Raw genomic sequence first — 11,947 nt, 5'->3', positions numbered from 1 at the left:
ATAACGCAACCAAATCGTTCATATTTTACATCAAATTAATCAACATAAGTTAACTATTCCATTTTAAGTACCAATATGAACACACGACCATGCCAGTTCTTGTTCTCTTTCCAAACTAGAACATGGTCGACCCATTACCCTACAATTGGACAAAAGCTATTCAAAATATTTTATTGAGAATGACTATTTTTTATTATTGTAACACGTTATGTGTACAGTTATCAATTGAATAGTCCCTTAGTACACTTATCAATAGTTCGGTTTTGTAATGATTATGGAACATGAATATGAAATGAATCCTATTTGTCAAATCATGTTGATCATGATCGTTGAAGGCCCGTACTACACCCGATCAATTTCGGTATTTCAATAAATAGATCATAAATGTGCTGGTCTCTTTTGTCAGGTTTATTTACTTTTTCCAAATAGCAACAAAGAATTTCAATTGGATAGACTTCATTATTTGTATCATTCACTAAAACCATATCAAAATTATAAAATGTGATACGTGCTTTAAAAAAAGTTAGGTATCTGAAAATTTCGTTGAGAGTTGACTATCTCAATGCATTCAAACGAGAGCCGTTAAGATTGTATAAGCGTCATCAGCAACTGCCCAAAACTCACTACAGGACGTCAATGCTCTTGGTTTAAGGACAACCACGCTTGCTATTCTGTCAGAACAGAGTGACGTCATGGGGTTTCGCTTCTCATGGGTAAGGCCGTGAACCCATCACAGTCTCTAAAATTGCGATCATTTAGTTTGGTTTGGGAGAAAGGCAATAGTCACCGACTACGACCTTAGTAAAGGGTCAAAGCGATAAAAGTCAAAGATATGTAGCCTGGAAACAAAAATCCGTCTACCTTCTTCCAGCTTCATTTAACTCAAAATTTGGATAGAAAGCCAAATTTGTTTTACAAGTTTTGTAAGTGGCATAATGTGTGTCAGCTTTGGGTCTTTGTGACAGGCATAGAACATTTTCATATGACCTAGTATTAATTATAAAGGTCAAATGTGAAGGTCAATGAAATACCTATATATTTACTTGAAGTGTTCGATGATACTTCCGTGATTTAAAAAAAAATAAAAATTATAACGTAAGTAATGAACTGAGCAAGACATTAATTTCCTAATATACAGAATTATTTTGAGCATTTTCTTCAAATACATAGGCCTACAGGACAGGCTTTCGGTGGTTGCATTGCTTTTGAAGTCACGTTTCAATAATATATCTGACACACGTGCCTGTGAGCACAATATGTGTTATATAAACTTGTTTATACACACTCGTTACCTTACATTACAAACGGCTGTCTTTGATGAACAAAAAATACCCGATCTGCTTATTCAAGATACAATAAGAAAATAAATTGCGAATCTTAACCTTAAAGGGACAGATACGCCACTTTGAGAATTGATTTGAGTCTTGAATATGTGTAAGTAGTCTTCAGAAGTACTAGAAATGTATGAAAATCGCATAATTCCTTCAAAAATATCTATAACTAGAAATTTCTTTTTCTATTTCTATAGGTGTCTTTTCTATTTAAGGCAGTGAAAGACAAGAAAAGAAAAGACAACTCGTCATTTTAACTTTCAAACGCGGATAATTCTGGACACACATGGTTTTGAGAGCTCAAATTTCGACGGTGAGCTGTGAACACTACTGATTGGGTAAGCTTAAAAAAACCCTTTTCTGAGACTAATGCATTTGTCCCTTTAAGTATTCAATACGTTTTCCTTTGACTTCTGTCACAGATAAGTTCCAACAATTCGATGGCCGCGACGTATTATCAATCAGTAATGAAACAATTGACATTCATTTTGATTTTTTGTTGCCTACAGCTCTGGAACTGACAACAAATAGTCAAACTTTTATTGAAACCTTGCCAACGACACAGTTTCATTTTTAAATCTGTCTGATGCTGACGTAGGAATGCTGTTGTTAAAAGTAACCATTGAAACACTTTATCCGCTTTTTTAAAGTTTTAGATTGGCTTTATTCCGATTTTAACAGTTCACAAAATAATGGTATCTCTCTCTGATCTGTGACGTCAGTCTCTTGTTTGCACTTAACACTGTGACCATGATAGAAGGTTATGGTGGGAATGGAGAAAGGTCCAATCCAGAAGTTATTATTAACACGAGAATATGAAGATATAGAAGATATCGTGCTGGTTGAGTCAGTTTTTGTGGAATTAGACAAGAGAGGTGATGGTTTACAGATAGTAAGCTTAGGTTTAACACCAGATAGACTGATATTGGGTAAGGAAGCTCTAACATCGATAGTTACTTTTAAAAAGTTTAAGTAGTATTTAAACTACTTTTCCTGTTGATAGCGCTCAAGTTTGTCCATCAACGACCGTCGTTTTTCTATGATTGCAGACTTGTGAATTGCATCTTGAAAGTGATACAGATAACCAATCTCTATCTAAGCAGATATATAGACCACAACCTTTAGGTTGTGCATGTTTGCGGGGCTAAAACAGGAAAAGCCTGCATCTATCAGAAGCCTTTCAAAATGCTCAAAACTACCAAAATGGGTTAGAAATTGGACTTTTATGGCTACTCTGAAAGCTGAAAGGAGGACCTCTATATCCCTTACCCATGCAGTTTCTCCATTCATTATGACACCGTGTACATCCTTTATATTTTTGTATGTACAGGTCGATATTCTGTTATCAACTATCATGATGATCCTGAGTTAGTCTATGATGGTGATAGAGATTTATCTACAGAGGGTTTAGAAATTAAATGGTTAGCACCACTAGATGATTTAAATATTTCACACATTCCAGATGAAAATATCTTAAAAGTAAGAAAAGTTTTTAGTAAAACAATTATTAATATCACATCTTGATACTGCAAAATCTGGTACCCCTAATTTGTCTGAATTTTCACCATGCGCCTATATAACAGTATTTCAGAATTTATATCATAAAGCTTCTCTGGTATCTTTTTCGCGATTCTGTTTTTGAAAATTCATTATTATGTCGACGTTTTCAAAAGTCGGCCCAACGGTATTATTAATTCAAGAATCAAACACATTTTTCCAACAGATAACCCCACGACAGTGTAGAGCTCGTCATTTTGAATTCTGTACATCAGATTCTGTGATCAGTAAGAAAGTGTGGAATAAGTGGAATAACAGGTTAGGTTATGTAACGGATGATCCATATGGGTATATTAGAAGGAAGTCTTTAAGAGTTGATGCAGGTGATCTAGAAGCGGAGGAAGTAAAAGTCCAATATGATTCAGATTCCTCATCAGATGAGCCAGGAAAAGGTAAAGTATTATACAGATCACTGAAAACCCCTGCCAATCACTGAATGCACTGATTCCCTAGGCTTTCGTGGTTACATGATCCAAATTGTATTGATCATAACTAAACTGGTATTGTAATAATCGTATTAAATGGAATAAAGAAATAAGATGAAAATTTGTATAAGGTTTTTTTTTTCTAATTCATCAAATCACTCCACGAGCCGATATACGAAACATGAAAATTACTAACAGGTCAGGCGCGAAGTTTCGCATTTAGCCGATAGAACGTCAGATGTCTGTCGGACATCCAACTGAACACTCGTGGTTGAAATCACATTTAACGACAGATAAAACATCTATTTATAAACTTCTTGTTATAGAAATGGAATTTGTATCCAAAACAGGTGAGCTCTTTCAAAGAATTTAAATTAAAGCTATATCTTGAAACGTGAAATATATCATCAATTCAAAATATTTCAGCTACAGAAACTATGAGAAATCCTAAAAAAGAAAATAAGACAGATCAAGATGAACAACCCGAAGTACAGTCAGATACTACCAAGAACAAAAAGAAAAAAAGGTCATGGTTCACTTCGAAAAAGTAGCATTACACTTTTCTACCAACGAAATGGGGTTTATAGAAACTATATAGTAAAACATGGTCACCTCAATACATTGAATTGAAAAGTTTTAGTGTGTTTTATCAATGTCAATATATTCTTTTGTGTAGACAGACCCTGTTCAAGAAAACAAAACGTCATTCGTTTGAAATATCTTAATTCAATATAGATTTCAAACATGTTTGGCTAATTTTTAAAACATTAGCCTCTCCTATACGAAATTGTCGACGCAATATTGCTTGTAATAGGTTCGATGACCGATTATGTGCGATGCAGGCCTAACAATGTAAAGAATGGGTTTAATTCACTACCAAAAGGAATGGGGTGCATCCCCCAAGAGCGTAAATATCCGGACGTTAACATTCGGATCAGCTGGTTTATGGAATGTGGTCAAGTATAACTATAGTCGAAAACATATTCCTCTATTCCAGCCTCTGATAGATATTTTGTCAGTTGTTGTCGACTGTGGGTGGGTAAGATTTTCTGCATGAAGTACTTAAAAAAAAAAGCTACAATAAATTATATAGAGCCATATAATTTCTATCGAGTTACTATCGGTATATCTTGGAGTATATACTCCTAGGGTTATATTATTGTCTTCTATATCGGGTAATGGTTTCAGAATGACGTCATTCTCTTATTGCGTCTTTTTCATTGTATAATGATAACTGCAAGATGGATCTGTGTTCAGGATGAATCGTTTACAGAAACTGTTAACTGTTGAAGGTTTCCAAGGAATAAAAGATGTCATTTTGGAATCACCTTGTTTCCAACTGGATCACAATGGACAGGTTGTTCGTCACGTTCATGTTGGAATGACAGAAAGCGAACTTCTGATTGCGATCCAGGAAGTTTGTGACTTCCATAAGGCTAACCTCAATCCAAATATTGATCTGGAACTAGATGGTTTGCGTCTTCACAGTAGTGTTCCATTGGAGAGAGTTCGGTTTTACGTTGTAGACGATCGTTCCAGAAAGTTTGCGATATGTTCATGCGTCGGCGAAGTACAATATTTTGAACAATGTAATATACCAGATGGTTCAGATTCTCCTTGGGCTGACTGGGTAGAGTTCATCAGTAAACAAGATGATCCATGTTCTTTTGGATATAAAATGTGGCATATTTTAGAAAATCTATACAGTGATAAACATCATTTTAAGTTCATAAAGCGACCTTTCCCCTTCTATAGTGTTGAATCAGTCGCTTGCCAAACGATTGAAATCAGAACCAGTAGACAAAACGAACACCCTTTAACATGTTACAAGAATTTAAAAGAAGAGTTAGCCTCTGTCAAATCAAAGTATGGTATCGAGGAAACGTCGACAGTTAATGATAAGTTAATGGAATCATCAACCAACCAAATTCAACCGACAAAATCAAATTCAAGCTCTACCATTCGTGAAGGTTGTCTGATCTCTCAAAATGTCCGCAAGTTCAGTTTATTCAGCCTCGTGTATCAATTTTGCCACGGGGAAAAAGATCGGGCTATTTATGAATTTTTAGAATATTATCCGAATAGTAACCTTCCTGTAGAAATCTTACGGATTTATGCACAGGTGAGTTAATTGTCATTAAGTTTCTGTATGGGTTAATCTGAAGATGGTACATTGCAGACAAACCCATTTTAGAAATGAGCCGCCATAAAGTGAGCTTAGTGTGCTTAAAATAATTAATTGCATTTTCATAAACTTTCAGATATTGAGATACCAATACCGAGAACATCAGAGGTTAGTTAGATTTTTTAGCTCTTGAACACTCAGTCGGTCATCTTGAGCAATGGTGACAAAGACAAGAGTCTTGTAGGGAGAAATATAACAACTCTCACTTAAAATATTGACTTCAAACATTATGTTAGGGAGGATGGGGTAGTAATTTGAATCCACATTCAACGGCTGGAGTGACTGCGACTGGTGATGTGTGGACCAAAGGGTAGTCCAGAAGGAGAATTGTTCCTATATATGTCCAAAGAATTTTGTCAGATCGGTTTTATAATTGGGCTCTGGGTTAATAAGGACAGCTTTCAGGGTTCTTTGGTATAGCATCAGTCCTTATTCTATATCTCTGCTTTATGTTCTAGATCAGAATCTGGTAAAACATATGAAGGAAGTGTAGAGTCAGAATCAAGTATAACAGATGTAATCGCTGGTTTTAAAGCGGAAGAAAAATCAGGTAAAACATGCTGACACTGTTCGAACATGAATTTTCATTTTCGCTTTTTTGTTTTTAACAAACGGAAGTATGATATAGTCTTTTTATTATATTGACAGTAAAACCAGTATCATAAACAAATAGTGCCGTTTCCTATTGGTAATTTGGAAAATAGACCTGCTCTTATCGATCATTCAACAACAAGGCTGGCTGCATGTGAACAAAATTTCAATAAAATATGCAAGGAATCAAGAAGTTATCTGGCATTGATTTCTCTTGTTTTTTGGCGACAAGGGCTCATTTCGTAGCCCAAGTCTGATCAACGGATATGTCCTTTTACCAAACTGATTGAAATTAGATCACAATTTCTCCAATGGAGACTGACCAAAAAGAATAACGAAACGAAATTGGAATCTTATTTTAATTAGATTGCCCTTTGAATTGCCAAGGATTCGTATGAAGTATAAGGAAATATCTCGGGATGATGTCTATCTTAAAATTTTTGTTTGTGCTGATAAACATCATTACATGCTTTGGTGGTACTTTTCTAGGACCACCTGTAACTGACGAAACTCTTCATTTGTCACCAAAGAAATGGTCGTTATTGAGATCCAAGTTATTAAAAACTAAAGTAGCAGGACTACCAACTTTAAGTCAGGTTGTAAGCGATGTATTGTTTGAAAAATGCGACAGTAAATCAAAGTAAGTCATCCAAAATTAAAATATTTTCATCAATACATAGAATATCGGACAGAGATACGTTACCACAGTATTTGTCATTGATGATGCATAGATTCCAGATATCCATCAAGAAGCGAAAGGGGTATGCGCATTTTATGAGATTACTGTGAAAACAAGAAATAATATTATTTATGAATCATGATATCGATCCTTACTGACTTATTTCAGACCGTCAAGCATAACAAGTTTTTCACCGTTCGAAGTTTCAAAGGAGATTATGTTGATGACTTCAGAATTAATAGTAAAAATTACTCACATGGACATCACTCAACTTCAGTCGAAAAAGGTAAATAATTTTACTTATTGGAACACAATTAAAACGGCTAATGGAGTTATTTCGGAGTCTTCACAGACTTCAGAATCATGGTATAAATATGAAAGTGTTCATTTTCAGATACCATCAAGCATATTGATGTTGTTAGAGCATTTTCGATTGCTGACTGAAATCATCAAAGATGACATACTAGATGAGACCAAACTTCTCGCTAAGAATCAGTTACTGATCTTCTACATCAAGGTGAGTTGCGACCACAAACATTAATGACGTTGTGAAAGCATTTTTAATGTGCTAACGAATTTCTTGATTGGTTCGTATATAGGATCTTTAATCAGTATTTGGACTTGGTTTCGATCCATCGTTGGAGTTCCTGGTGCACAACGCCCTACAATTGCTGAAATACATGTATAGTGTTTTGTTAATTTAGGTGGCCAAATGTTGTTTTGAAGCAGGATTTCTTCAAACTTGTGAAGCTGTTATCATTGGTTTGACGTCACCGGAGGTGTTTGGTTTAATTAGATTTTGGATCACCTTAAAACTGAACGCACCAAAAGACTTGATGTAAGTTGAAGAGTAGCTTTTTGAGGGTTTTTCTCTTAGCACATACGAACAGATCATGTTAGACAGCAATAAGTGCATGGCGAGAGTACCGTATGACAAAAGAGCGATTTGGGTTCATCCTTCTGGAATACCACTCGGGGTAACATGATTGTGATTGGGAACAACTAATGGTTATTTATTTGGTATTTTTTTCATCTTCGGGTTCGATTTCTGGATCTGATCATGAACATTATTGGTTTGGTGATCATAAAGTTATTTTTGGTAAAATACACCTCTGAAATGATACTTTTGTGTCAAATTCGCTTAGATATGTTTTGATGTACTTTCAGGTCACTGTATAAAATGACAAATATAATATTTATTAAAGACCGTTACTTAAAACATATAAGGCAGCAAACAACCGAGAATAACGTACGATTTCCACTCCTGGATCTTTTCATTCAACATGCTAGGGATATAAATCCTGATATGGACCGGTTCCTGGGTTATCATGACTATGAAATTCCAAAAGGGCAGGTAGTCAAGAAGCATGGGAAATCCACCGGAGTAAAAAGTTCTACATCTCACATTAAACCTAAAAAGCACAAATCGGAACAAAATCACAAAATCGGTGCAAAACACACGTCATCCAAGGTAGAAACGACAGAAAGTTTAAATAAAGAAGATGTATTAGCACAACAAAGACGTATGGCTGGGCAATTTTGTGATCAAATTTTGATTGAAGCGTTAGAAATTCTGCATGATGAGACAATGAGTCATTATGACAACATGAGACAACGTGGCAATCAAGAGAGTCAAAATAAGGCTGAGAAACCGAAAGTGTTTGAACATCGAGATAGTTTACCTGCAAAGAAACACAAATACAAGTCGGGTAAACAGAAGAAACCAAAAAAAAGTAAACGAACTAAGAATGATCACAATAGTCCACAACAATTAACTGTTCAAACAAGTGGGTCATTTGACCATCAAAATCGCGCCATCCCTGCACCTAAAACCTTTTTCAGAAGAAAGAAAGCAAATGCAAAAAAAAAAGACGTTAAAGAAATCAACAAAGATCAACCAACAAACTTGCAAGAGATTTTGGAGCATAACGGTCAATCTACACCTCCGGAGACGGGAATTGAAAGGATCCCCAAAAACCAACAAGAAACGGGTCGAAGTGAAGTTCCAAAAGTCCAAGAGAATCAAGAAACCTCCACGGATTTGAAATCGAACAGTGAAGTTAACACTGAGAGTTCAATGGAAGTTCCGCGGGATCTTCACGACACATCAGATCCCGAAGACTCTCAATATTTCTCCACTCTACATCATCAGAATATGAACTCGGAAAGGCGACTTTCACTATTTGCTGATGAATCTGATGATAGTCTAAATCAACTGAAAGAAAAGGTAATCGAAGATGCCATTGAAAACAAACTCGAAAATGTCCGGAAACATTCGATATTTGAAGATTCATACTTAGATGAAGAGGTTGAAAAGGTTACTAAAGAAATTCCTAAGAAAATTCCTAAAGAAACACGAAGGGCTTCTATTTATAATACTTTATTGTTCAGACCCGAGAATCAAAAGACGAGAAGATCCTCTTTCCTCGAAAATCTTATCTTTCACGATGGAGAAAAGCCATTGATCCAAAATTTAATGAAGGAGACGGAAAAGGGGAAGAAAGAGAAGAAGATGAAAAAAAATGATGAAGCGGAGGATAATAATGTACGTTTTGATGGAGCGCAGATGGAGAAAACGAAGAAGGGAAAGAAGAATGTAACTTTTGGTGATGTCAATCAAATAACTTACGAAGAATGGAATGATCAAAATATGAACTCTAGTTTTCATCATCCCACCAAACCAAAATGTGGTTTATGCCAAGGACCATGTCTCTTCAGCGCCGACCTGTTTCAAGATGTACTAAGGTCCCAGTTGTTGGCTACTACCTACATAAATGCCCATTCACCGCGTCTTTTACTCAGGCGGCTTATCAATAATAAACTCAAGAAATGTACAAGAAAATAAAACAGGCTACGATATAACCTTGCATCTCTGTTCCTGATCATCTTTAATTACTCTCGACGACTTCTAACCATTTCCAACGAGATCCATCAAAATTATCCATTTCACTATCCATTACATCTCACATATTCAATTATATTCAGGGATGCGAGGCGATCTGAATCATTCAAAATTCTAGAAAAGAGTGATGATAATGATTCCTTCTTGATTATAGAGGAATATTCAATTGCATTTTTTTTTAGCTTTACTGAAATTAACGATATCATATATTTTAGGGTATGTAATATCATTCAGTATTGTCAGTATTCAAATTGTCATATACTAAGGTCAGATTGTTTGGAGGGGCAAGTAATATATCTAGATGGGCAATGGTGTTTAATTAATCTCCAACTAAGTCCAAGGGACGTCTAGTTGAACCACTGGTCTTCTGCCATTTGGACCTCGCCTCTGAGAGACACCACTTTGACAAATTTAAAGGGGTATTCCGCTTTTTGTAAAGTTTTCATTATCAAAAATGTCGTTAATTTTTACCTGAAAATGTTTTTGAAGTATGCTACTTATATCTATGCATCTTCTTGATCACACTGAATTTTTTTAAAAAGGGTTAATTATAAACGGTTAATTGTTAATTAAGACTTGGTTTTGGTGTTTGGCTTTATAATAGCTAGGGAGGATATTATTAATTGAACCTTTAGAATACACAGGAGACAAATTACTCTACAATTTAGGCTTTTAAATTAATTTTTATCTGAAATTAACGGTTGAATTCCTTTAGTAAAAACTTTCAGATAGTTAAAGGGCACATTTCTCTAGATTTTGGTGTATAGTTTTCACAAAGTTGACCAAAACAATTTTTGAAAAAAATATTTAACTTATATATTATTATATTCTTAACACAATCATATTGAAACTTTAACATCATCTTACTATAAGGCATACCAAGTTTATATATTGAAATAATAATTAAAAGTAGCCTATTTAAATAGCCATCATTATTTCAGGGCTTAAAATGAAGTTGAGTTCAAGTAATTTATTATTTCCATTATTAAGTCTTTTAAGGAATACACTATACATGAAATAAATTAGAAACATCAGAAATCAAGCAATGTAATACTTAATTAAGATTTTCTATCTTAGAATTGAAAAAACACATTAACATTTGAAACATTACAGATCTTCAACATAGGAATATAAATCAGACATTAACCCTTTGAACACTGTGTTTGGCCACTTAAAGAGATTGTAAAGAGGTTTTCTAAATCTTGGAAGTGTATCAGGGACACTGATAGAATCAATATGCACCATTCCAATTTCCATCTGATGTCTATGGCACCTGCAATTCCACTAAAACTAAGTGTTTGATGATGTCACTTATCACAACATATGCTTTATCACATAAGGGACAATGTGATGTCATCAAACACTTAGTTTAAGTGGAATTGCAGGTGCCATAGACATCTGATGGAAATGGAATGGTGCCAAATACACAAAAAATTTAGAAAACCTCTTTAGAATCCCTTTAAATTTTTGATAGTCAGAAAGCTCAGAAAGCTGAAAGCAAGGAGCAGGCAAAATTCCTGCATCACATGAAATTCTACTACCTATGCTCAAAAGGTTAACAAAAATAAATTATAATGGTATGTACTTTATGAACAAAATAATCATAACACTAGGAAAAGAAAAGAAACTAAATTGATTATACACTACGTGAACAATTTGCCCTCATTGTCAGTTACATAAAATACATTGCCTGACATACTGGTATACAATCTTTCAAATCAAAAATAACATTTCACATTAACAGTTCAAATTAATTATTAATATAAATCAAAAGTAAAAATTGCCAAATCAAATACCACATCTTATGTTATCAAGTAGAATCAAATGTGATACATTTTTTATCAGTCAAGTTTAAACAGTAGAATCAAATGTAATATATACTTTAATGTTCTATATTACTTTATCAATCAAGTTTAAACAGTAGAATCAAATGTAATATATTACTTTCAAGTTATATAATACTTTATCAATCAAGTTTACAGTACAATCAAATGTAATATATTACTTTCAAGTTATATATTACTTTATCAATCAAGTTTAAACAGTAGAATCAAATGTAATATATAACTTTGAAGTTATATAATACTTTATCAATCAAGTTTACAGTAGTATCAAATATATAATATATTACTTTAATGTTATATATTACTTTATCAATCAAGTTTAAACAGTAGAATCAAATATAATATATTACTTTAATGTTATATATTACTTTATCAATCAAGTTTAAACGGTAGAATCAAATGTAATATAATATTACTTTAATGTTATATATTA

The 11,947-nt window shown here is 34.0% G+C and overlaps 1 protein-coding gene across 1 annotated transcript; it reads left to right on the top strand.

The window, feature by feature from the left end:
- Positions 1–2,103: 2,103 nt before the first annotated feature.
- Positions 2,104–9,626, top strand: LOTGIDRAFT_228206 (hypothetical protein; the record flags this gene model as incomplete). Its single annotated transcript, XM_009053154.1, has 12 exons — positions 2,104–2,260; positions 2,662–2,810; positions 3,055–3,280; positions 3,740–3,839; positions 4,571–5,435; positions 5,575–5,606; positions 5,957–6,048; positions 6,579–6,729; positions 6,937–7,054; positions 7,163–7,285; positions 7,473–7,606; positions 7,936–9,626. 12 exons carry the CDS (start codon positions 2,104–2,106, stop codon positions 9,611–9,613), a joined length of 3,825 nt encoding a protein of 1,274 aa, XP_009051402.1. The 3' UTR covers positions 9,614–9,626.
- Between the last annotated feature and the right edge of the window lie 2,321 nt (positions 9,627–11,947).

The sequence above is a fragment of the Lottia gigantea genome (assembly GCF_000327385.1).
Source record: "Lottia gigantea unplaced genomic scaffold LOTGIsca_2, whole genome shotgun sequence".
In the NCBI taxonomy this organism is placed as follows: domain Eukaryota; kingdom Metazoa; phylum Mollusca; class Gastropoda; family Lottiidae; genus Lottia; species Lottia gigantea.
The sequence above is the reverse complement of the archived record's forward strand: the minus strand, read 5'-3'. Positions and strand labels throughout refer to the sequence as shown.